At 39.7% G+C, this 26,546-nt stretch overlaps 1 protein-coding gene across 1 annotated transcript in view; it reads right to left on the bottom strand.

The window, feature by feature from the left end:
- Positions 1 to 670: 670 nt before the first annotated feature.
- Positions 671 to 26,546, bottom strand: part of LOC111143074 (dihydrolipoamide branched chain transacylase E2) — a 54,997-nt gene continuing 29,121 nt past the window's right edge. The window contains exons 5-11 of the mRNA XM_022496530.1: positions 24,187 to 24,308; positions 13,961 to 14,177; positions 12,227 to 12,393; positions 7,613 to 7,690; positions 5,696 to 5,887; positions 5,477 to 5,548; positions 671 to 1,490 (exon numbers count right to left, since the gene is read on the bottom strand). Of these exons, the coding sequence (XP_022352238.1) occupies positions 1,323 to 1,490; positions 5,477 to 5,548; positions 5,696 to 5,887; positions 7,613 to 7,690; positions 12,227 to 12,393; positions 13,961 to 14,177; positions 24,187 to 24,308 (1,016 nt within the window). The 3' untranslated portion in view covers positions 671 to 1,322. The remainder of the gene's footprint in view (positions 1,491 to 5,476; positions 5,549 to 5,695; positions 5,888 to 7,612; positions 7,691 to 12,226; positions 12,394 to 13,960; positions 14,178 to 24,186; positions 24,309 to 26,546) is intronic.

The raw sequence follows: 26,546 nt of genomic DNA on the forward strand, positions 1-26,546 counted from the left end.
TGATTATGGATGACTTTATTTTCTTTGTAACTCCGTAATGTACTATCTAAATTTTAAAAATAACATTCATTTGATTATTTTCTAATTTACATGATTCTCATTTTGAAAAAAATTGAGATTTACAACAACTTTTTTGTTACAAAATTTCACTTGAACATATAGACAATATTAGAAGCAACCTGGATTTCTGAATGCAAATCAAAATGTTGGATTATATTCACCTTGATGCTACTTCTGATTAAAGTGGGCCTCTTACAAAAAGATCATTCTGATACCTCCATTTCTATATAATATTTATCGTTTTAATGTCCATAATTACCCATTAGACTCTTCTCTCTCCTCTTATTCACATTCCTTCTCAGGATACGGAGAATGGAATACATTATCCTATCCTATGTTTTAGCTAAAGACAAGAAGGATAAAAAATAGTTAAAGGGCAATGGACTTCTAAATGTAAGACAATGTCAGCAGCTGCTACATTTAAAGCACTTTCCTTACATGAGGCAAGTTTGCCAAGGTGAAGTTTTTTTCCTAACAAAACACAAAAATGTTACCAAATTTCAAAAAGTATATTCATTGTAAACAAATGCTTTTTGACAGCCTTACTGGTTATAAAACTATAATTGGGCTTTTTTTTTTTTCCATGCCCAATGTGGGGCTTGAACTCATGACTCCTGGAATCAAGAGTCACATGCTCTTCTGACTGAGCCAGCCAAGCATCCTTATAATTGGGCATTTTTAAGATTAGCTTATAATTTTCCCTTTTAAAAGATATTAATTTATATAAACAAGACATTTACAGATAATCTCTATGGAGCAACATAATCATGGATATCTTAAAAGGTTAAGTAATTGCACTTATCCAACAGTTAGTGTTATCTCTCATTTCTATTGTGGGGAAATGGAAGATACTTCTGTACATAAATTCCTTTTCCTAACTAAGTGTAACTGAGAAGTTTCACTAAGGTCAGTCTAAAATAAAAAAAGAAAGAAAGAAAGATAGGGTAAACACTGGATATGGCAGTCTGTCTTTTAGTAACATTAATTTTGTTGTTCTTGCTAGTTTCAACCCAGGGACACAAAGACCTCTGCACCATATTAAGAAGTGACATCATGACCTATAAAATGTGACAGCCGCAGAAGAACTCTTACACCATCATTCATTTTCGGTAAAAAGTCTAACAGAACAGTGAGAAATATTGTGCCTTGGAACCTTAATCATATAATACAGATCATTTCTAATACAAATTGTGATGAAGCTGCACAGCTAGCTCTACATATTCTTTGGAAGCTCAAAAAGTTCAAAGACATCCGATGAATCTTCATTTCAGATCTAGTAGCATATAAGCTGGGTTTTCTAAGTAGGATTTCCACAAATTAGAGAAGCGTGACATTGTAGCACCATCAATAATTCTGTGATCAGCTGACCAGCTCACATTCATTATCTGTGCTTTATATACTTCTCCTTCCTGGTTAAATCGGGGAAGGGCCTAGAAACAAGGCAAAGAACAGTCAACCTTCACTTGCTCGAAGGCTCTAGCAACAGCAACAGTGAAAGATTAAGCAAATTCCCCTCGTTGTAATAGAAGAAACAGGCATCCCAAAATGACTTGAAAACGCTAACTCCAATTTTTCCCATTTTTATATTTGCCTCGAGCTTTCAGTTTCCCCAGGGTACTTCCTGTCCCCTGCACAATTTCCATATATACAGTAAATCTCATTTCAGATTTCAATTACTTAACAAATATTTATTGAGCACCTACTATGTACCAGGTACTCTTCTCAACTATGGAGCTAAACCAAAAGAAGCAACATTCCTTGCCTTCTTGGAGCTAACATTTTAATGTAGAGAGACAATTAAGATACATAAGTAAAATATATAACATGTTAGATAATGAAAAGTGCAAAGGAAAAATATATCATGCAGAAATTGGAGAGAAGGTAGGCAGGGGCCAGGTGCAGGCAGCATTTTTTGTTTGACAGGCTGGGCAGGGAAAGCCTCACCGAGGCTGAGGAAGAAAGCCAGGTGGATACTCCAAGAGATACAGAGGGGAAGCAGGGCTGGACTGTTGGAGGAACAGCAAGGTGGGCAGGATGGCAGTAGGGGTGGGAGGTAGGAGATGAGGTCACAGAGGGAGCAGGCGGAAGGCAGGGCACATTGTCAAGAGCAATGCTTCTCAATTTGTCTTTGGTAAATGCCCTACGGTTGTTTTTTTAAAAATTTCTATTCCATTGCAAGCTATTTTAAAAAAACATATTAAATTACTAAAGGGTACCTAAGTGGCTCAGTCAGTTAAATTACTAAAGACAAACAAATTTAAAGAAAAATTTAAAAAGATAAAGAAAACATAAGCCCTAACTTCTTATTAGATTCAATAGACCCAAAATCACCTGTCAGACTGCTGTGAAAGTATCTAAGCCCTACTTTCCCTTTCGGCAGTGACCTCCTCACAGTCTCCTCACGGGATACAGCAGTCACAGCTCCACATGGGTCCCTGATTACACTGAGGAGCACCAGTGCAGGGCCATGGAAGCCACCACATAGGTTCAAATGGCCCTGAAACTGAGTGAGGTGAGAAGCTACAGGAGGAGGTCTCTGGGAAGAATGGCCATTTACCAAAAAGGGAAAACTTCAGAAGGAGCAAGTTTGAGGGTGGGGGGTGGCAAGGAAAGGAACAGAAAATTCAAGATGCCTAATTAGATATCCAACTAGGATATATTAATTTGGTGGTCAAAGGAGAGGCCAGGTCTGGAGATATAAACTTGGATGTCATCAGCATATACATGGTGCTTAAAGATCAAGAAGAGGGCCAGAACTGAGCCCTGGGGTACTCAGAGGCTTAGAGATTAGGAAATAAGGCAGCCTGGGCAGAGGAGCCTCAGAGGGAACAAGCAGTAGATGGGAGGAAAGCTGTAACAGCAAGGTATTCTACTAGTCGTAGTGAAGGACACTTTCCAAGGAAGTAGTGTCAGTCAACTGACTCCAGTGTGGCTAACAGGTCAGGGAAGACAAGCACTGAGAAGTGAGTTATGTGGGGTATTAGTGACTTAGACCATTTATCAACAAGACATTCAAAATTTACAGTGAAAACAGAAAGTAGCAAAGGAGAGAGGATACACTGAGAGAGAAGAATGAAATACGCCCTACTTGTTCCTACCCAGAAAATATCAGAAGGTTTATACTTCAAGAACTATTCTTCTTAGCTTGATGAAATCATGGGTCAAATGATTTGGTAAACTGACACCTAGTGAAAAGATATTTGCACACCAATGTTCACAGCAGCAGTCTTCACAAGAACCAAAGAAAGGAGACAACCCAACTCATTAGAGCCAAGCAAATAAACAAAACATGTTAATATAGGTGCACAGTTTCAGTCTGGGACAAAGTTCTGGAGATGGATGGTGGTGACGTTTGTAAACATGTGAATGTACGTAATACCACTGAACTGTACATGTTAGCATGGTAAATTTATCTTATGTATAATTTACCACAATTATATATATAATTGTATGTGTGTGTATATATATATATATATAGAAAGAGAGAGAGAGAGAGAAATATATATAGATATATAGACTTATATATAGGTTTATATATAAATGTGTATGTATGTATGTATGTACATATAATCCAGAGGATAATACATCTCTTTAATGAAAGGGAAAAACAAGACTTTGCCAAGTAGGTATCATAGCTGGGAACCTATAGGAAATCAGAATCCTGGGAGATTCAAATGCTGAGCTCTTGCTGGCTGGGGAATGGGTGACAGGGAAGGTATATTCAGAGAAACTCCCGATTTCCAAAGAACAGAGTCTGCTATGTGTTTTGGGGTTTTTTTCTCCCCTATGTCCTCTGTGTGCCAGGAGGGAAGGTTGCTGCTAGGAAAAGGAATAGCATAGCAGCTAAAGTACTATCTGCAAGAGAGCAAATCAAAGGCCGAATGAAAGTATCTGTGGAAATTTTAGATGCCAATACAAAAATGGTAACTCATGAAAGACAAGTCCCAGACATGCTCGGTGTGCAAACATCAGAAATATAAAGAAAGAAAGATTCTTCTGAAAACATGAACACCAAAATAAGTCAAAATAGTGATGACATTTAATAATGGTGGTACTGCAATGGAATCCAAGAGCTTAATTCTTTGATTCTGATGCCTCTCAACACTGAGTTAACAGAGATGCCCAAGCTCTGTACCACCACCCCCCACCCAGTTGTAATTCAGTTGGTATAGAGTGAGCTTAAACATTTTTTTCAAGCTCCCGGATGACTGTAATTTGTAGCCAAGAATCACTGCAACCCTGGGGTGCCTGGGTGGCTCAGTTATTAAGAGTCTGCCTTCAGCTCAGGTCATGATCTCAGGGTCCTGGGATCGAGCCCTGCATCAGACTCCCTGCTCAGTGGGAAGCCTGCTTCTCCCTCTCCCACTCCCCCTGCTTGTATTCCCTCTCTTGCTGTGTCTCTCCCTCTGTGTCAGATGAATAAATAAAATCTTAGGGGAAAAAAAAAAAAAGAATCACTGCAACCCTAATTCTAAGTCAGTGTCTCCTAAAACATGGCCAAGAGATCACTCATGTTGGAATCACCTGGGTTCTTGTTTAAAATGTTAAGTTCTGGGGGCTCTGTCCCCAAAGCCAAGAATACTGCTTTCTTTCTTTCTTTTTTTTTTTTTTTAAGAGAGGGTGGGGGAAAGGGGGGGACAGAGGGAGAGAGAGAGAATCTTAAGGAGGCTCCATGTCTAGCACAGAGCCCAATGCAGGGTTCAATCTCACAACCTTCAGATCATGACCGGAGCCAAAATCAAGAGCAGAATGCTTAACCGACTGAGTCACCCAGGCCCCCCAAGAATACTACATTTTTTTTTTTAAAGATTTTATTTATTTATTTGAGAGAGAGAGATCACAAGTAGGCAGAGAGGCAGGCAGAGAGAGAAGAAGGGAAGCAGGCTCCCTGCTGAGCAGAGAGCCCGATGCGGGACTCAATCCCAGGACCCTGAGATCATGACCTGAGCCGAAGGCAGCGGCTTAACCCACTGAGCCACCCAGGCGCCCAAGAATACTACATTTTTAACTAGTACTCTCAATGAGTCTTGAGCAGAGTGAAGTATGAGAAAAATGGTCTAAACGGTGTCTCGCTTTGTTATAAATAATTTAGACTGGCTTACTATTATCTGTGGTCTTTGGAAATAAAGATATTTTGATAGAAGCATATTGACTGTATTTGTGATTTTCCATAAAGATGTGCATCTGTGCCTAGCATGAACTACAGTGGTTCCATATGGAACAATCCAGATCACCACCATTTCCTATACATAGAGGCAGCCACTGCAATTGCAGGCCTACCTCTTAGGAAGAATAACTGGCTTACAGAGCCAAATGTTACACTCAAACCTATGAAGTTCAGAAACTTCAGAAATGAGTCTTGTGTTTACCCTCCCAATTTGCTAAAACTCTTTTGCCAATTATTTAATAAACATACCTTAATTGATCCGAGAGCCCCAATTGCTACTTCAGGGGGCAGTATCACTGGTTTGGCATAGGTACCACCAATCTAAAAGAAAAAAAAGTAAAGTAAAACAGAAGAGTAGAAAAATTAAGCTTTTGAGGAACAAATGGGAAATGAAATATTATAATTTTAATTGAGCATATGATCAGAATTACAGTTACAGTTTAGAATTTGAATGTTTCTATTACTCACTGATCCAATGTTGGAAAGAGTAAATGTTCCTCCTGTAAGATCAGTGGTACTGAGCTGACCTACAGAGCCCAATTTCTGAAGGCGGTTCAACTCAGTGGCGATCTCAAATATGGAGCAGATTTGGACGTTTTTCACATTAGGCACAATCAACCCCTGCTCAGTATCCATTGCTATCCCAATGTTGTGAGAAGCCTAAAAAAAAAAAAAATTATATAGTAGGCCTTTTCATAAGTTAACAGAAAAGAAAGGACTAACCTTTGTTATGAAAAACAACCAAAAACTATTTCTACCAGATTGATGATCTGAAGAATTTTTAAAGAATTTTAAAAAGATTTTTTGGAGAGGCGCCTGGGTGGCTCAATGGATTAAAGCCTCTGCCTTCGGCTCAGGTCATGATTTCAGGGTCCTGGGATCGAGCCCCGCATCCGGCTCTCTGCTCAGCAGGGAGCCTGCTTCCCCCTCTCTCTCTGCCTGCCTCTCTGCCTACTTGTGATCTCTATCTGTCAAATAAATAAATAAAATCTTTAAAAAAAAAAAAGATTTTTTGGAAAAAATAATTTTTTGTTGGTAAGAATATTGGGCAAAAGGCTATTTCCATTCATTATTAGTGGATATATAAGCTGGGGGCTATGTAAGACTTTCTAGAGGGGCGCCTGGGTGGTTCAGTGAGTTAAAGCCTCTGCCTTCGGCTCCAGTCGTGATTCCAAGGTCCTGGGATCGAGCCCTACAGCGGGCTCTCTGCTCAGCAGGGAGCCTGCTTCCTCCTCTTTGCCTGCCTCTCTGCCTACTTGTGATCTCTGTCAAATAAATAAATATTTTTTAAAAATAAAATAAAAATACTATTTTTTAAAAAATATGTGAAAATAAAATTCTAGAAGAATGCACATCTCAACATCAACAGTGAGTTATCTTAGGGTCATGAGATTAAACGTAAATAGTTAATTTCTTGCCTGAATTTTTTACAAGTAGATACTTAATCAGGAAATTGTACTAATCATATGGGAAGATTTTAATTAATTAATTAATTAATTTTTAAAAAAATAGGCTTCACACCCAGCATGGAGCCCAATCTGGGCTTTGAACTCACGACCCCGAGATTAAGACCTGAGCTGAGATCAAGAGTTGGATGCTTAACTGACTGAGCCACTCAGGCGCCCCTTCATATGGGAAGATTTTAGATCTGACCCGCTAAAATACCTAAGCTTACTACTAGATAGAAATATAAATAATGATTAGCATCCCCAAAACAGTACTTAGTCTCAATAATGCTTCACTCCAAACAGAAGGGCTCATTCAAATGGAATGCATACTTTCATTACTTGTCCTATTTCTGTTTAAATTATTCTTATTTTGGAACACCTGGGTGACTCAATCGTTAAGTGTCTGCCTTTGGCTCAGGTCATGATCCCAGGGTCCTAGGATCGAGCCCTGCATCGGGCTCCCTGCTCTGCAGGAAGCCTGCTTCTCCATCTCCCACTCTCCCTGCTTGTGTTCCCTCTCTCGCTGTGTCTCTCTCTGTCAAATTAACAAAGAAAATCTTAAAAAAAAAAAAATTATTCTTGTTTTAAAAACTGCAGGAACTCCATTTTGACAGAGGTTATGTCTTTGAGAGGAGGGTATGTAGGCTTGTTAACATAATCCATTGCCTGATGGCCACTTATTTCCATTATTTTAAGCAATAAGCCAAAGGGACTTAGAAAATGGAACTCCATATATCTGAACAGTATCATTAGTAACCAGTAAAACCAGTAAAAATAACAAATTATATTTCAGTTTAATAGTTTATCCTATACCTTTAATTCTAGTCTAAAAAAAAAAATTCACTCTTCGGGGTACAAAAGAAGCTTTTCCAACCTATAAGCATAGCTGTACCATTTTCTATTTATAACAAGCACTTTTCCACAACACATAGCCAACCTTGTAAGTTATGTTCTGGCAGTTTTCATCCACAGAAGCATTAAGGATAGGAAACTGTAGTAGTCCCAAGGAAGCAGCCTGTTTAACAGAAAGAGAACGCAACATTAACACTCTTAACTGGGAAAGGGAATCGGAAGCAATAAGGGGGGTGAGGGAGGGAGGGTGAGAACCCTTATTTACACTGAGCTTAATTTCTCGTCTTTATGTACCTAGGCATACTACTCCCAATATCACCTTCAAGGAGGGTGGAACCAGGTCACCCTAATCACTGAAGAATAAAAAATAAAGTTGTCAGGCAGCTTATAAACATCAGGAGATTTTCAAAATAAGTGTAGAGACTGACCAAAGTACCAAACAAAATGTCTAAATTCTATAGGAGAAGAATTTTACATGTAGAATCTTACATGAGAAGCAAATCTGAAGTTCAGAAACACACTGAGTTAAAACAAAAAGGCAGCAAGCTGTTTCCCTGTATAGAAAGAACAAGCACGTAGGGTTTCCAAGGGCACTGACCATGCGAGGCTAGTGTTCCTCTTGGTGTCCTTGGCCAAGTGAAGGGCACAGCTGGTATGAACGTTTACTTATTGGCCACCTCCCCAAATTGATGGCATTTTTGTTTCCCTTCTCTGCTTTCTTCTCCCTTCATCCTTTTTCCTTTTCCTTCTTCTTACTCGGTACCATTCCTCTTCTATCCATATTCAAATTATCCTAACTGTTCCCCCAAATGTTCTTTATACCCTGTTTTTCTGCCCATCCAGGATCTAATCAAAGCTCACACACTGCATTTGGTTGTCATGCCTTGTATTACATTTAAAATAGGCAAGTAAAAATGCTTAAGATTGTCCTTAAAATCTACCCCCCCCCTCCTGGCCTTCCTCTAGTTCAACTAAGAGTTATTTATCAGCATTGTGTTAAGTATTATTTTTGTCTGGGGGTCAGTGGTTGAAAAAAAAAATCATTTCCTCGAACTAGAGAGTTAAGGCAAGTTTTACTAAGCATTTGATTTGACATCTGTAAATTTAATCTTCTTTATATAAAAATCCATGATTACGGTTAAAGTGTTAACATAATTTTGAGTACAGTCCAAATTTTGTAAAAGAAAAAACAAGGTGGGGGTGAGTCCCTCAATAAGAAGTTATTTTCTTCCCTATACAATACATTCTAGTATTTCCTGAATGTTCTGAAACTTATACAGGCAGAAAAAATGTCGTTTTAAAACAAATAAAGCACACTAAATTTTATTCTCAAAATAAAGATCAGGTATTTCATTCAGACTAAAACGATGAAGACAAATGATAGCATATTACAAAGACCAGCATATTACAAAGCTGGTCTCGGGGCGCCTGGGTGGCTCAGTTGGTTAAGCGACTGCCTTTGGCTCAGGTCATGATCCTGGAGTCTTAGGATCAAGTCCCGCATCGGGCTCCCAGCTCCATAGGGAGTCTGCTTCTCCTTCTGACCTTCTCCCCTCTCATGCTCTCTCTCATTCTCTCTCTCTCAAATAAATAAATAAAATTAAAAAATAAATAAAAATAAAAAGCTGGTCTCCCCTTCCTTCAAAACAGATGTCGCCAGTTTCACTCATATGTTTTTGTCATTTGTCACTCACATATTTTTAACTCTCCATTTTCCAGCTTTCCCTCAGCCTCAGATCTGTTCCAGGTTTTCCAGGAGGGGAAGAGGGCAGATGGAATCTTTCCTTAATCTACCCCTAACTACCACCATACCTGCCCTCTGTGCCTAAGCTCCATCTGCCTTTTACCAGATATTTATAGCATCTCCTCTTCCTTGATTTCTATTCATCCACCAAGCAACTGGAGTCAAGCTTCGACCTCAACAATACTTTATTCAATCAGTCCTAACTAAAGCCACACATGACCTCTTTTTTTTTTTTAAGATTTTATCTATTTATTTGACAGACAAAAATCACAAGTAGGCAGAGAGGCAGGCAGAGAGAGAGGGGAGGAAGCAGGCTCCCTGCTGAGCACAGATCCCGATGTGGGGCTCGATCCCAGGACCCTGAAATCATGACCTGAGCCTAAGGCAGAGGCTTTAACACACTGAGCCACCCAGGCACTACTACTCATGACCTCTTAATTACTAATCCAATAGCCTATTCCCATCCTAACTTTTTTCTTAAAAGGCTTTGAAATTCATTTTTAAGTAATCTCCACACTCAACATGGGGCTCAAAATAACGACCCTGAGATCAAGAGTCACATGTTCTACTAATTGAGCCAGCCAGGCATCCCCATCACAACATTTTTCTTCTCTCTTGGCATGAGTGGCTGAGTGAATGGCCCCAATGGTTCATGCCTCTTTTGTATCCATGCCCCTTGGTGGTGCTCTGTGCAAGCTGACTCTGAGCTCAGTCATGTGACTTGCTTTGTCAATGAGACAAGAACAAACGTGATACAGCAGAGCTTGGAAAAAGTGCTAGAGCATTTCTGCTTCCTCTTCATCCCTGCTAGTACTATGAAACCACGTGCAGGCTAGCATGCTGCAGAGCTGAGAAAGACATAAGGGAGAGAAACGAGTCATCCCTGCCAAGGCCATCTTACACTAGCCCACCTATACCAACTGTCTGTAGACACAGAAGTGAGTTCTGCCAAGATCAGCAGACTGGCCCTGCTTACCTGTGGATTCATGAGAAATAATAAATGGCTGTTGTTCCAAACCACTAAACTTAGGAGTGGTCCATTATACACCAAGAGATACACTTTGGCTTCTAGGAGACACTTGCCCGGTTTTTCTGTCATCATACCGCTGATCCATTCACTCTCTTCCACCGTCTTTGCCAAATCCACTTCTATCTATCCCTTAAACACTGATGTAAATTCCTTAGCCTTTTCTCCTCCTTTGCACACCATGTGGGTAATTTCATCCACCTGATTCGATGACTGTGTCTCTAAAAATGACTCTATAGCTAAAATATAGCCCAGGCATCTCATTTATAGACATCTATTACATCTCATGTTCATAGATCACTTAGTTGTTCGGGTAGCAGCTGAAACGATGGAGGTAAAGACCAGTTTGTGCCCTGTGAGCTCAGCACGCAGTGAAGAGAAAACTGAGCAACACTTGCACTGCACTGAGATGAACTGCAATGGGCAAGAGGAATATCGAACTCAAACTGTGACAGCCACAGACGGCTTCTGGAGGAGGCTGTTCCTGAACAGAATTTGGCATTTAGGATGGGCAGGTGTTTGATCAAAGGAGGAGGGGGCATTTCACATGAAGTCACCTAGTCCAACAACTATGCAGGCTTAATCTGACCAGAACAGAAGGAGGGGCGCCTGGGTGGCTCAGTCAGTTAAGTGTCTGCCTTCAGCTCAGGTCATGATCCCAAGATCCCAGGATGGAGACCCGTAGTGGGCTCCCTGCTTAGCAGGGAGCCTGCTTCTCCCTCTGCCTCTGCCTGCCACTCCCCCTGGTTGTGCTCTCTCTCTCTCTCTCTGAAAAACAAAACAAAACAAAACTGAAAAAAAAACAAAAACAAACAAACAAAAAAAACAACCCAGAAGGAATGCCTGAGAGGTGAAGCTGGAGAGGTAGGAAGCAGAGACTTGCAATCCTATTTATCTGCCAAATTAAGGGGTTTAGAAACTAACCTGAGGACAATGAAGGAGACCAGTGGAAAGAATCAGGGAATAACACAGTGCTTTCATTTATAAAAATGAAAGATTTGTCTTGGTGCAGTATGGAGAAAGGGCTGGAGTTAGAGACACCTATATGTGTATTTGAGTAAAACAGACCAGAACCTGGAACTTAGCTTCCCCACTTAGCTATATATCCTTGACAAGTTTCTCAACTTAGAGAAGCTGAGAAATTCCTAATTTCCTTAAACGGAAAGTGGGAATAGCAATATCTGCATGCCAGGTTTATTCTGAAAATTAGAAGAGATGATGTATATAGCATGCTCAGTACAGGGTCGGCCACACGACACCTGCTTCATAAATGGTTGTTAATATGAGTGAGATACTGAACTGCCTACGGTCAGCCGATAGTCTGGTTTTATAACAGTCACAAGGCCAAGAAATTATGACTCTCCATATAAGTTTGTTGAATAAATGAAAATGATACATATCAGTGATCTATGCAAGATCAACACCAAGTCCTGTTTTTGTTCAAATCAGGATTTTGCTGGAGTGATCCTTTCAAAATTAAAGGCTTTATTTAACTGGCAAGACAATCCACTATCTGACTGAGAGATGAGCTGATAAAAATATGACACAGGGGCGCCTGGGTGGCTCAGTGAGTTAAAGCCTCTGCCGTGGGCTCAGGTCATGATCCCACGGTCCTGGGATCGAGCCCCACATCCGGCTCTCTGCTCAACGGCGAGCCTGATTCCCCACTACCTGCCCGCCTGCCTCTCTGCCTACTTGTGATCTCTGTCTGTCAAACAAATAAAAATAAAATCTTAAAAAAATGACACAAATTTTAATTTTATAAATTCCTAAGAAACAAAGAAATAATGCACTTGTACATTTTTCTAACTATATGATATGGTGAGAAGTAGTATTTTTATCTAAATCCATAGTTAACACATTGCATATTTCCAAAATAAAATTTTAATGTCCTATTCAAGCCCTGTTTGAAATGAATGAAACCTCACCTTTAGGAAGAAGGGCATAAAGGTGAGTTTAATTCCACGAGCAGAAGCAATGGATTTTAATTCTTTTCTTAACTTGACCAATTCAGTAAGGTCAACTTCATCACAATATCCAAAGTGAGGTATCTTCAGGGCTGCAGACATGGTCTTGACCATTGCCTTGTGAAAGCCTGGAAAACATTAAATATATGTATTTTAACATTAACATTGAATACATATATATTTTAAGATTTGAGAGAGAGGGAGAGAGAGCATGCATGTGAGAGTGTGTACACGGGGGCAGACCAGGGAGAGAGAACCTCTGAGCAGACTCGTGCTAAGCACAGAGCCCAAGGCAGGCTCAATCTCACAACCCTGAGACCATGACCTGAGCTAAAACCAAGAGTGGGATGCTTAACCAACTGTACCACCCAGAATCCCAAATTTACATATATTTTTAAACTCTTTTTTTTTTTAAGGTTTATTTATTTTTTTGAGAGAGAGAGAGCATGCATGCCCTAGTGGGGGGAGGGGCAGACGGAGAGAATCTCAAGCAGACTCTGCACTGAGCACAGAGCCCAAGGTGGCTCAATCTCATGACCCTGAGACCATGACCTGAGCTGAAACCAAGAGTGGGACACTTAACCAACTGAGCCACCCAGGCATATATTTTTATTTTTATTTCTATTTTTTTTAAGATTTTATTTATTTATTTATTTATTTTTAAAAAGATTTTATTTATTTATTTGACAGAGAGAGATCACAAGTAGACAGAGAGGCAGGCAGAGAGAGAGAGAGAGAGAGAGAGAGAGGGAAGCAGGCTCCCTGCTGAGCAGAGAGCCTGATGCGGGACTCGATCCCAGGACCCTGAGATCATGACCTGAGCCGAAGGCAGCGGCTTAACCCAATGAGCCACCCAGGCGCCCCATTTTTTTTTTAAGATTTTATTTACTTATTTGACAGAGATCACAAGTAGGCAGAGAGGCAGGCAGAGAGAGAGAGAGAGGAGGAAGCAGGCTCCCTGAGGAGCAGAGAGCCCGATGCGGGACTGGATCCCAGGATCCTGAGATCATGACCTGAGCTAAAGGCAGAGGCTTAACCCACTGAGCCACCCAGGTGCCCCCAGGCACATATTTTTAAATTTCTTAAATCCTTTAAACCTTTTTACTAAAATGGAGGGTTTTCTAATGTCATTTACTTTTTCAACCCTACTCTCCCTCTCAAGGCCACCATCTTCATTATGTAATTGAAAGACATTAATTCCAATGCTGGAGCACTGACTGCAGCATAATACCCAATGTCAAGTGTAATGATATTAAGAGGTAAGTGCCCTTAATGCTGGGGTATATTAAAAAAATATAAAAGGATACAAGTCATGTATTTACTTACCGGCTTTCTTGCAAAGCCACACTTCTGGAAGTTAATCATCCTAAGAGTTTATAGGTAACAAATCACATCTAATTATTCTGAAGCTGACTAAAAATTACATTTATAACATACTGAGTCTTTAAAAAGAACAACTGTTAGTATATAAATTTATATTCCAAGAAACCTGCTCACATAATACTCTTCAGAAATTAACAGTAGAGATTAAAGCATTTCCTGGAAAAACTATGCTATTTCACCACTTAAAAAAGTATGATCAACTTAAACGTTCCCTTCAGTAGGAATTGAAAACACCATATTCTATACACCTGGATCTACTGAAGTAAATTTCCCCAAATAACTTGTAGTAGTGCCCTACATTACTATTATTACCTTTTATGGGTTCCGTTTTGTCTTTGCCTGTGAATACTGGAGGTTTTGATACTGGTGTAGGAATAGTTCTGTCTTTTGGTTGTGGTGCAGGTGGCACTATTTCAGCTTTTGGCGAAGGAGGTAATATAGCTCCAGTCTGCTTTTCCAAATAGTTGAGAATATCTTCTTTAAGTATTCTGCCATCTTTTCCTGAGCCAACAACTTCACTCAGCTTAATCTATTAAAAAAAAAAAAAGAAGAAGAAGAAGAAGAAGAAGACACATTTTAATGTTAAAAAATTAAACCAATGTGGGAAACAAAGGCAAAAGAAAAATTTAATTTCCTTACTACTTACGGCCCACTGACAAGTCCTTGAGACAGGCAGAGTGACACTCCTCTAAGAACTCAGCTGCCTTGATGTTAATACTTTGCTAAGGGCAAAAGGCAATCTTAGCTTAACATTCTCCCAACCCCAGGACCCTGTAAGTTGTCTTTAACATATAAAAATTCCTTTGGAGGGTCTGTCCAACAAGAAGATCTAACAATTGTAAATATCTATGCCCCTAACGTGGGAACAGCCAACTATATAAACCAATTAATAACAAAATCAAAGAAACACATCAACAATAATACAATAATAGTAGGGGACTTTAACACTCCCCTCACTGAAATGGACAGATCATCCAAGCAAAAGATCAACAAGGAAATAAAGGCCTTAAATGACACACTGGACCAGATGGACATCACAGATCTATTCAGAACATTTCATCCCAAAGCAACAGAATACACATTCTTCTCTAGTGCACATGGAACATTCTCCAGAATAGATCACATCATCAGTCCTAAATCAGGTCTCAACTGGTATCAAAAGATTGGGATCATTCCCTGCATATTTTCAGACCACAATGCTCTGAAGCTAGAACTCAATCACAAGAGGAAATTTGGAAAGAACCCAAATACATGGAGACTAAACAGCATCCTTCTAAAGAAATGAATGGGTCAACCAGGAAATTAAAGAAGAATTGAAAAAATTCATGGAAACAAATGATAATGAAAACACAATGGTTCAAAATCTGTGGGACACAGCAAAGGCAGTCCTGAGAGGAAAATATATAGCAGTACAAACCTTTCTCAAGAAACAAGAAAGGTCTCAAATACACAACCTAACCCTACACCTAAAGGAGCTGGAGAAAGAACAAGAAAGAAAGGCTAAACCCAGTAGGAGAAGAGAAATCATAAAGATCAGAGCAGAAATCAATGAAATAGAAACCAAAAAAACAATAGAACAAATCAACGAAACTAGGAGCTGGTTCTTTGAAAGAATTAATAAGACTGATAAACCCCTGGCCAGACTTATCAAAAAGAAAAGAGAAAGGACCCAAATAAATAAAATCATGAATGAAAGAGGGGAGATCACAACTAACACCAAAGAAATACAAACAATTATAAGAACATACTATGAGCAACTCTATGCAAACAAATTTGACAATCTGGAAGAAATGGATGCATTCCCACAACTGAACCAGGAAGAAATAGAAAACCTGAACAGACCCATAACCAGTAAGGAGATTGAAACAGTCATCAAAAATCTCCAAACAAACAAAAGCCTAGGGCCAGACAGCTTCCCAGGGGAATTCTACCAAACATTCTACTAAACTAATTCCTATTCTCCTGAAACTATTCCAAAAAATAGAAATGGAAGGAAAACTTCCAAACTCATTTTATGAGGCCAGCATCACCTTGATCCCAAAACCCATCAAAGGATCCCATCAAAAAAGAGAACTACAGACCAATATCCTTGATGAACACAGATGCAAAAATTCTCACCAAAATACTAACCAATAGGATTCAACAGTACATTAAAAGGATTATTCACCATGACCAAATGGGATTTATTCCAGGGCTGTAAGCTGGTTCAACATCTGCAAATCAATCAATGTGATACAACACATTAATAAAAGAAAGAACAAGAACCATATGATACTCTCAATAGATGCTGAGAAAGCATTTGACAAAGTATAGCATCCCTTCCTGATCAAAACTCTTCAAAGTGTAGGGATAGAGGGCACATACCTCAATATTACCAAAGCCCTCTATGAAAAACCCACCGCAAATATCATTCTCAATGGAGAAAAACTGAAAGCTTTTCCGCTAAGGTCAGGAACATGGCAGGGATGTCCATTATCACCACTGCTATTCAGCATAGTACTAGAAGTCCTAGCTCAGCAATCAGACAACAAAAAGAAATTAAAGGCATCCAAATCGGCAAAGAAGAAGTCAAACTATCACTCTTCGCAGATTATATGATACTATATGTGGAAAACCCAAAAGACTCCACTCCAAAACTGCTAGAACTTGTACAGGAATTTAGTAAAGTGTCAGGATATAAAATCAATGCACAGAAATCAGTTGCATTTCTCTACACCAACAATAAGACAGAAGAAAGAGAAATTAAGGAGTCAATCCCATTTACAATTGCACCCAAAACTATAAGATACCTAGGAATAAACCTAACCAAAGAAGCTAAGAATCTATACTCAGAAAACTATAAAGTACTCATGAAAGAAATCGAGGAAGACAAAACGAAATGGAAAAATGTTCCATGCTCCTGGATTGGAAGAACAAATATTGTGAAAATGTCTATGCTACCTAAAGCAATCTATACATTTAATGCAATCCCTATCAAAATCCCACCCATTTTTTTTCAAAGAAATGGAACAAATAATCCTAAAATTTATATGGAACCAGAAAAGACCTCGAATAGCCAAAGGAATATTGAAAAAGAAAGCCAAAGTTGGTGGCATCACAATTCCGGACTTCAAGCTCTATTACAAAGCTGTCATCATCAAGACAGCATGGTACTGGCACAAAAACAGACACATAGATCAATGGAACAGAATAGAGAGCCCAGAAATAGACCCTCAACTCTATGGTCAACTAATCTTCGACAAAGCAGGAAAGAATATCCAATGGAAAAAAGACAGCCTCTTCAACAAGTGGTGTTGGGAAAATTGGACAGCCACATGCAGAAAAATGAAATTGGATCATTTCCTTACACCACACATGAAAATAGACTCAAAATGGATGAAGGACCTCAATGTGAGAAAGGAATCCATCCAAATCCTTGAGGAGAACACAGGCAGCAACCTCTTCGACCTCAGCCGCAGCAACATCTTCCTAGGAACATCGCCAAAGGCAAGGGAAGCAAGGGCAAAAATGAACTAATGGGATTTCATCAAGATCAAGAGCTTCCGCAGAGCAAAGGAAACAGTTAACAAAACCAAAAGACAACTGACAGAATGGGAGAAGATATTTGCAAACGACATATCAGATAAAGGACTAGTGTCCAAAATCTATAAAGAACTTAGCAAACTCAACACCCAAAGAACAAAGAATCCAATCAAGAAATGGGCAGAAGACATGAACAGACATTTCTGCAAAGAAGACATCCAGCTGGCCAACAGACACATGAAAAAGTGCTCCATATCACTCGGCATCAGGGAAATACAAATCAAAACCACAATGAGATATCACCTCACACCAGTCAGAATGGCTAAAATTAACAAGTCAGGAAATGACAGATGCTGGCGAGGATGCGGAGAAAGGGGAACCCTCCTACACTGTTGGTGGGAATGCAAGCTGGTGCAACCACTCTGGAAAACAGCATGGAGGTTCCTCAAAAAGTTGAAAATAGAACTACACTATAACCCAGCAATTGCACTACTGGGTATTTACCCTAAAGATACAAACGTAGTGATCCGAAGGGGCACATGTACCCGAATGTTTATAGCAGCAATGTCCACAATAGCCAAACTATGGAAAGAACCTAGATGTCCATCAACAGATGAATGGATAAAGAAGATGTGGTATATATACAAGGGAATACTATGCAACCATCAAAAGAAATGAAATCTTGCCATTTGCCACGACTTGGATGGAACTAGAGGGTATCATGCTTAGTCAAATAAGTCAATCAGAGAAAGACAACTATCATATGATCTCCCTGATATGAGGAAGTGGAGATGCAACATGGGGGGTTAGGGAGGTATAGGAGAAGAATAAATGAAACAAGATGGGATCGGGAGGGAGACAAACCATAAGTGACTCTTAATCTCACAAAACAAACTGAGGGTTGCTGGGGGGAGGGGTGTTGGGGGTGGGGTGGGGTTATGGACACTGGGGAGGGTATGTGTTATGGTGAGTGCTATGAAGTGTGTAAATCTGGTGATTCACAGACCTGTACCCCTGGGGATAAAAATACATTATATATTTATAAATAAATAAATAAATTTAAAATAAAATTCCTTTGGAAACTCCTTTTATCTCTACCCCTCAAGATGTATGTTGGCAGTCATCCCCCAAGCATACGGCCCACTGATAAACATCTGAAGGGGCTCATGACTAGGATTTTATTAGAAATAAATGATCTTTTCCTAACAATGGCTAGCTAGCCCCCTCCTGGAAACCTTGCTTCCAAGATTTCTTAGAGTCTTAAGCTATCCCTAACTTGAAAGTATATAATCCCTCTCCCAACTTGAAAGTATATAATCAGCCACTCCTCATGACCCCAGTGCAGCTCTTTCTGCCTATGGGTCCTGTCTCTGTGCTTTAATAAAACCACCTTTTTGCACCAAAGATGTCTTTTTTTTTTTTTTAAGATTTTATTTATTTGACAGAGAGAGATCACAAATACAGAGAGGCAGGCAGAGAGAGAGAGAGAGAGAGAGAGGGAAGCAGGCACCCCGCTGAGCAGAGAGCCCGATGCGGGACTCGATCCTAGGACCCTGAGATCATGACCTGAGCCGAAGGCAGCGGCTTAATCCACTGAGCCACCCAGGTGCCCCTTGCACCAAAGATGTCTTAAGACTGTTTGCTCTGAACCCCAACATTTTCTGACATCAAAAACTATCTAGAAATAAATATATTCATCATTAAGTTCTCTAAACAGAATTTAATCAGTTGAAGGTAAAAATAATCTCTGTCCACTACAAATTTGTACAAGGAAATAACATTTTTATCATCTTAATAGAATGCTCTTAAACTATAGCTCTCCTCTGTATATAATCATTTTTTACTTTTTTATTCATTACTTTTGTATATACTATTCATTTGCCCGGGTGGTAACAATGCAGTATCTACATTGTATATAATCCATACCTATGAAAACTTACATTTTATAAGCAATCAATTATTTTTAAACTTCTTGCATAGTTCTTATTAGATTTTTTTTTGTTTTTAAATTTCTGGAGACCATATAAGGAGAACCGAAAATTTAAAGACTTAAACACTATAGCAAATGTAGACCAATGTTTCTGACCTTCTGTAGAGAGAGCAAGAGAGAGCCCATGTCAAGCAATGACATAAGCAGCCAAAGGCATTGCAGCTAAGACAGGAAATCAGGAAAACCAGCACAGTTCTAAGGACTGATAATCAGTAAAGTCATGCAAACCTGGGAGAACCAGGAATAGAAGTTATTAGAATCAGAAGAAGCCTGCCAAGGCCTAAGACTAATGAAACTTTAAAAAGGTTAGACTGTGGGGCACCTGGGTGGCTCAGTTGGTTGAGCATCAGCCTTTGGCTCAGGTCAGAATCTCCAAGTCCTGGGACCCAGCCCCATGTCAGGATCCCTGCTCAGCAGGGTGTCTGGCTTCTCCCTCTGCCCCTCACCCCACCTGTACTCTCTCAACCTCTCTCTCAAAAAAACAAAACATTGGGGCGCCTGGGTGGCTCAGTGGGTTAAAGCCTCTGCCTTCGGCTCAGGTCATGATCCCAGGATCCTGGGATCGAGACCCGCATCAGGCTCTCTGCTTGGCAGGAAGCCTGCTTCCTCCTCTCTCTCTGCCTGCCTCTCTGCCTACTTGTGATCTCTGCCTCTCAAATAAATAAACAAAATCTTTAAAAAAAAAATCCTTTAAAAAAATAAAAAAACAAATAAAAAGGTTAGACCTCTGTAGCAAACAGACTCTCCAGATGCTAGACCCTTCCTTATCTGACTGCATTAAAAAGGCAATTGCCACCAAAGGTTCACCCAACTGCTTTCTGAGCATAAGAGATCCTCCCCTGCCTGCACACAGTAAGCAGCATGTGCAGAGAGCTGACCCAGACCAGATGGTGTCCTCCTCTCAACTGTGCACTCAGGGACTGACTTAGTGTTTGGTTTGTTAACTTCTTACCCTTATTGTATTTTGTTTGTAGTATGACTTTATATCATACTTTGTTTTCTGTGACGTGTATGAAGCCAGGTTAAATGCATAGTAAAATGTCACTGAGTTTGGAATCCTGAACCTACTTTACAATGATCTTAACCTTGTTTTGTGATTGAATAAAGCTGACACCAGGAAAGACACAACACATGTATATGCCTTTATAGCATGTTTGAGACAACTCAGCCAACAGTAAACTAGTAACAGTTAAAATAATCACCATACAAAAGCTCTCTTAGCTTTTTTTTCTCACAGTTGTTAAAACACTGAAATTTTACTAGTAAATTTAAACTTAATTGACTTTCTCAGCCCAAGTGTCAAATGTATGTTTTATTGTTTCTTTTCTGTTGTTGTTTTTCTTTTTAAAGATTTCATTTATTTGAGAGAGAGCAAGAGATAGAGAGCGCACAGATTGAGCATGAAGAGGGGGAAGGGTAAAGGGAGAGGGATAAGCAGACTCCCCACTGAGCAGGTAGCCAGACAGGGGATAGATCCCAAGACCCCGGGATCACAACCTAAGCCAGAGGCAGATGCTTAACCGACTGAGCCACCCAGGTGCCCCTTATTGTTTCTACATAATAACAAATGACAAAATTCCACTTTCCACTACACAATCATTATGAGATTGTGATTTATAATAAGTATATGTTTGGTCTTTCTCCCCATTTCCCCACACAAAGCTCCTAAAACCCTTGAAAGGGCCTGTGAAAAGAGGTCTCTTTTGTTATGTTAATTAACTTTGGAAAGCCCTTGGGGAACTAAAAATGGAGGCTGGTTAATAGGGGAACCAACATGCGATTAAAGATTTAAAATTTTCAGTACCCCTACTCCAAATCTGGGAAGGGGAGAAGGGCAGGAGGTTGAATCTGTTCTGTTGTCAATGGAACAATGATTGAGTCAGTCCTGAGCATGTAGTGAAGCCTTCAAAGAAAACCCATAAGAACTGTGTTTAGAGAGCCTCCAGGTTGTGAGCACACGGAGATTTGGGGAGAGTGGCACACCTGGAAAGGGCATGAAACCCTTATGCCTCTTTCCACATATGCTCTGTGTCCCTCCACTTGGCCATTCTGGAGTTGTATTATTTATATTATTATTTTAAAGATTTTATTTATTTATTTGACAGAGAGACAGAGCGAGAGAGGGACCACAGCAGGGAGCGGGGAGAGGGAGAAGCAGGATTCCCAAAGAGCAGGGAGCCTGATGTGGGATTCCATTCGAGGACCCTGGGATCATGACCTAAGCTGAAGGCAGACCTTAATGACTGAGCCACCCAGGCACCCCTGTATTCTTTTATAATAAATCAGTAATCTAGTGAGTAAATGGGTTTCCTAAATTCTGTGAGCTGCTTTTGCAAACTAATCAAACCCAAAGAGAGGACTGTGGGGACCTCTCAGCCACAGCCAACAGGTCAGAAGGACAGGTAATAACCTGGGCTTGTGATTGGCATGCTGAGTTGGAGGAGGTCAATGGAAACTCCTATCTGTAGCCAGCTGGTCAGAAGCATAGATGATAACCGGGCTTGAGAGTATCTGAACTGTTGTGGGGGAGGGTGGGCAGTCTTGCAGGAATGAATCATTAACCTGTCAATTCTGACACTATCGACAGACCATGCAAAACTGACCTGAATTGTAGGATACTCAGTTGATGTCCAGAGAATTGCCTGCTGATGTGGGAACCATCCCCACCCCCTGCCCCCAATACACCCATTGGAACTGGGTCCTGGAACCTAAAAGGTTCATGATTCTCTGTGGAAACACTTTGATCAGGCTTTATTTAATCCCTTCTATGTTTGGTACAGAAATAAAATATTCTCTTTAAATTTCATTCTGTTTAAATAAAAAGACACATAAGCTTAGATGATAGCCTCATACTTATTGTGTATTTATTAATTTCTCAGGGTTAAGTCCTGCATCATTTGTATTAGTGCTTCTCTAAGGGTGACTTCAGAAGAATAAAGGATATTATCATGTCAAACATTTAGTTTATAAAAAAAATTCTGAGGATTCAAATAATTTTTAGGTAATTTCAAATAACTGTAAATGCCACTGGCTTTTAATTTTAAAACAAACCCAAGTCATAAATATGTAAACTGCAAAAAAAAGAAAAGGTGATTTACAATAAGTAATCTAGTAATTTCTGGTAATTATACAAATATTCCATTTATTATATACATCTTTAAGAAATGGTATAGGAAAGCAAAATCAGGCACTGCTACAGATAGTTTTGCCTTTTTTTTTTTTTTTTAGGATTTTATTTATTTGAGATAGAGAGAGTGAGAGAGTGAGACAGAACATAAAGGGGGGTGAGCAGAGGGAGAAGCAGGCTCTCCACTGAGCAGGGAGCGCAATGTGGGGCTTAATCCCAGGACCCTGGGATCATGACCTGAGCCAAAGGCAGATGCTTAACTGACTGAGCCATTCAGGTACCCTAGTAGTTTTTCTATATAATTGAGAACAACATTAGTAAAATACTTATAACTTTCAAAGTAATACATAACATGAATCTTTCATCTGATGCCCTTAACAATGTAGTGTTCCATATTATTTCTATTTTCTATTATGCCAAATAGTCTTCATATCTGAACACATTTAACTGCTACATAAATTTTCATTAAGGGTTTAAAACATAATTAACCCAGGGACGCCTGGGTGGCTCAGCTGGTTGAGTGCCCTGACTCTTGCCTTCAGCTTGTGTCATGATCTCAGAGTCCTGGGATCAAGCCCCACTTTGAGCTCTGTGCTCAGGGCAGTCTGCTTATCCCTTTCCCTTTGCTCCTCCCCTGTTCTCTCTTTCTCTTTCTCTCTAATAAATAAATAAATCTTTAACATAATTTACCCAAGCATATCCCTCATTCTGAACCCGTATGTGCCGTCTCACTTTTGGCTATATAAAAGACTTAAAAGAATATATCCTAGATTATTTCCTTGGGATAGTCTCCCAATGATAGGATAAGGGTCTGAAGGGATATGAACATTTTAATGACTCATTACCTTATTTCTAAAATGTAAGCTTTTGTTTTTTCCCGCTGTAACTTAACTACTTCTCTCAAAAACAGACAAAAACCCTGCATAGTGCAAAGAACCCAAGTTTGGAAAAGAACAGATGTGTTCAAACCCCCAATTCAGCTACTTAACTTGGTTTGAGGCAATTAATCAACTTCTCTGCCCTTTCTCATCTGCAAAATGGGGATAATCCAAACTACCCTGCAGGATGGCCGTGAGGATTAGAAAGACTGTGTGTGTATACAGTGTCTAACTCAAAAAATGGACGCAGTAACTGCTGAGGCACTTTATCAGGATTAAGGGAACTGGTTTTGGAGTCACAGAGACTCACTTCAGAATCCTGGCTCCACCACTGTGTCAGCTGTGTGACCCTGGACCTGTTACTTCACCTCTCCACGTCTCCAAATAGCCCCCATAACTTACAGCATTACTGTAAAAATTAAATGAGATAACGTATACATACTGATTCCAGGACCTGGGAGCCACCAAGCCCTGGATAAGCACAAATGATGGACAGGAGGAAATTCAAAAGGCTGGTCTCCTCGTCTCAAGTCAGTACAATTTCAATGGTTTTGGTGAAACCATTGAAATTGTACTGGATGAGATCCTTGAGGCCACTTCCTTGCCTGGCCCATTTTCCTTCTCTTCCCTCCTCTATCTGCTTCCCTCATTCCTAGAAAAGTTGTTCCCTCCCTCAATTGATCCTTCACATGCATCCAAATCCCTGTCTCAAGCTGGCATCCAGGGGACCTCATCCAAACACTAGTATCTACAAGTGTTCCATAGATGGTAGCCCTAACGTTTATTAGGCTCTAAGGAAAAATAATAAAACTACACTGCTCAGCTAATACAAGAAACAAGTTTATGGTTTCTCATTTCTCACTGGTGCTTTTCTGCAACAGTCACTTTTCAGTAACACACACTATCATTTTCCTTGAATCTCAACTTTAGCCATCTCTTCACAGAATAGTTGGCTAACTTTACACTAAGACAAATGTATATTTCCTATGCAACCTCACACTTAAATATTAAGACAACTTACATTGTTTTCCATTGCTAGGCGGCGAACTGCAGGAGTTGCCAGTGTTTTCTGGCCCTTTATCTCTTGGTGTGTGTGTTCATCATGGGACACAGCAGGAGTTTCAACCACATCTTCTTCTGAATCTGGTCAACAAGGTAAAATTTTACTCTTCAGTTGAAAAATACAAAAAAATAAAAACGAGCTTCTTGGCTTATAATACACAAATAAATTGAACTTAATACATCTAATCAAAAGCATACTAGTCAGGCTACTTCAAAGTGGGAAGACACAACTTTACAGAGGGAAACAAAAGGGGTTGAGGGAGGCGGGTACTGGTACCTAGAGCTGCAGAATGTTTATTATTACCTGGTGTTTACTTCATTTCTCTTAGAATCATGCAGCAGCTACAAGTTAAAAAGTGAAAGCTTCTTCAATAAATGTTTAAATGTTTTGTATTTTAAATACTTCCCTGATAAAGTTCTCATTTATATTTAAATAGTATACAATAAGAATCAAATGTGAGGCAAATGACATGAAAGAATCCATAAAATCTGTGACAATCTTAAAACGCCTTCCTAAAATAATAAAGCATGTAACATTTTTCTCTGCTTTGAATATGGCTTAAGGAATGCTGAGGAAGATTTTATTTTCATGGCTAATGCTAATGTGGCTGGTCTAAGTCTCTAAATCTAGAGTGCCGATGGATGAAAAACTACCTCAGGCTCTTAGCATGTATTTTTGCAATGAAAAATTTAAAAGTCTCAGAGAGCACTGAACTGTCAAAGTCTGATGCTTGGAAATCCAGGCTGTACAGCAGAAATCTCTGTGGGAATGAGTGAATTAGACACTAAGTCTCTGAAAGCAGGCAAGTCAATTTGCTCTGACATTCCATTCAAAGCAAGGAACGATTCTCCACTGCTCTACCTACGGAAAGACAATCTCTTCATTTCTCCTCACTGGTCTATGAATGGCCCCAGTGGAGCTCTCAAAGATCCCCTAATGGCGCAGAAGGGAAAACAAAACAAAACTTGTACTGAGCATGTAGGTTCACAGAATATGCCATCCCGAGCATACCACTTTCATGTACTGATTATTTTGAGCTGTAGGCATTTGAAGAACAGCAAATGCAGGGAAAGGCATTCCCTACACTCTCATGTGCCTAAAGACAGATCTTCCAGAAGGAACTCAATAGTCATAAGCCCCTTCCCCAGGAGTTTCATCCACCGGGGAATATTGATTCCCATCACAGGAGAGACTAGAAGTCAGCGCTACACTCAAACTTTGACCCAAACTGTCATACCTCCCATCTGTTCTCTAAGGGCCCATTCATCTTCCTGAAAAACTATTTACTCTCCCCTCAGAAGCCAACATCCCACTTCCTCTTTCCCTATTAAAATGCTATTTAAGCCTGAACTCTAAAGCCACTTCTTTGGGTTACTCATCTTTCCCTGGGTGTCTCCGTGTATAAATGAGGTATACATGTTAATAAACGTCTGTTTTTCTCTAGTGAATCTTTTTTTTTTAATAAATCATCATGTGATAGGTGTAGATTTAGCTTTATTTTATTTTATTTTTTTAAAGATTTTATTTTATTTATTTGACAGAGATCACAAGTAGGCAGAGAGGCAGGCAGAGAGAGAGGAAGGGAAGCAGGCCCCCTGCCGAGCAGAGAGCTCAATGCCGGGCTTGATCCCAGGACTCTGGGATCATGACCTGAGCCGAAGGCAGCAGCCTTAACCCACTGAGCCACCCAGGCACCCCAAATCTGTCTTTTATTACAGGAAGTCTCAGCTAAGAACTCAGAAGGTTAGTGGGAGAATTATTTTTCCTCCCCCACAATTACCTATTATATGTCAAATACTACACTACATATGCAGTATCATATTTTAATCTTCACTCCAACTGTGTAAGATAGGTGTTATTATCCCAGCCTATGGATTAAAAAAATCTGACACTTGAAAGATGAAAGGATTGGCTTAAGTTCACACAGCTGAGACACTATTAAGAACTGGAAATCATTCCGAGGCTGCTTCACCCTGTGTTGTTTCCATTCGTTCACGATCCTGGTAAATTTTCTCAAAGAAGCTAGAATACAGCTCCTATGGTTCAAGGTATAGTTTTGCTGCAATTTGAGAAACCCTGTAGTATCGTCTATTGAAGTTATTGGAGAAATTAGTAAGAAAGATGAGCATTAGGAACTAGGATGCAAAGGGAAACCAAGGTGATCCCATTGTAGGAATTCTAAATATAACCTGAATTAATGTGTATTTGCAGTAATATGAGAATTGTAATAATGCTCAGATACAAAAGTTATATATTTCCAAAAGATCACTGAAAGTATTGCTACTCAGCTTTTCTGGAAAACATTCCGATATATGACC

This window comes from Enhydra lutris, unplaced genomic scaffold, assembly GCF_002288905.1.
Source record: "Enhydra lutris kenyoni isolate GAN:26980312 unplaced genomic scaffold, ASM228890v2 scaffoldscaffold9, whole genome shotgun sequence".
NCBI classification, from domain to species: domain Eukaryota; kingdom Metazoa; phylum Chordata; class Mammalia; order Carnivora; family Mustelidae; genus Enhydra; species Enhydra lutris.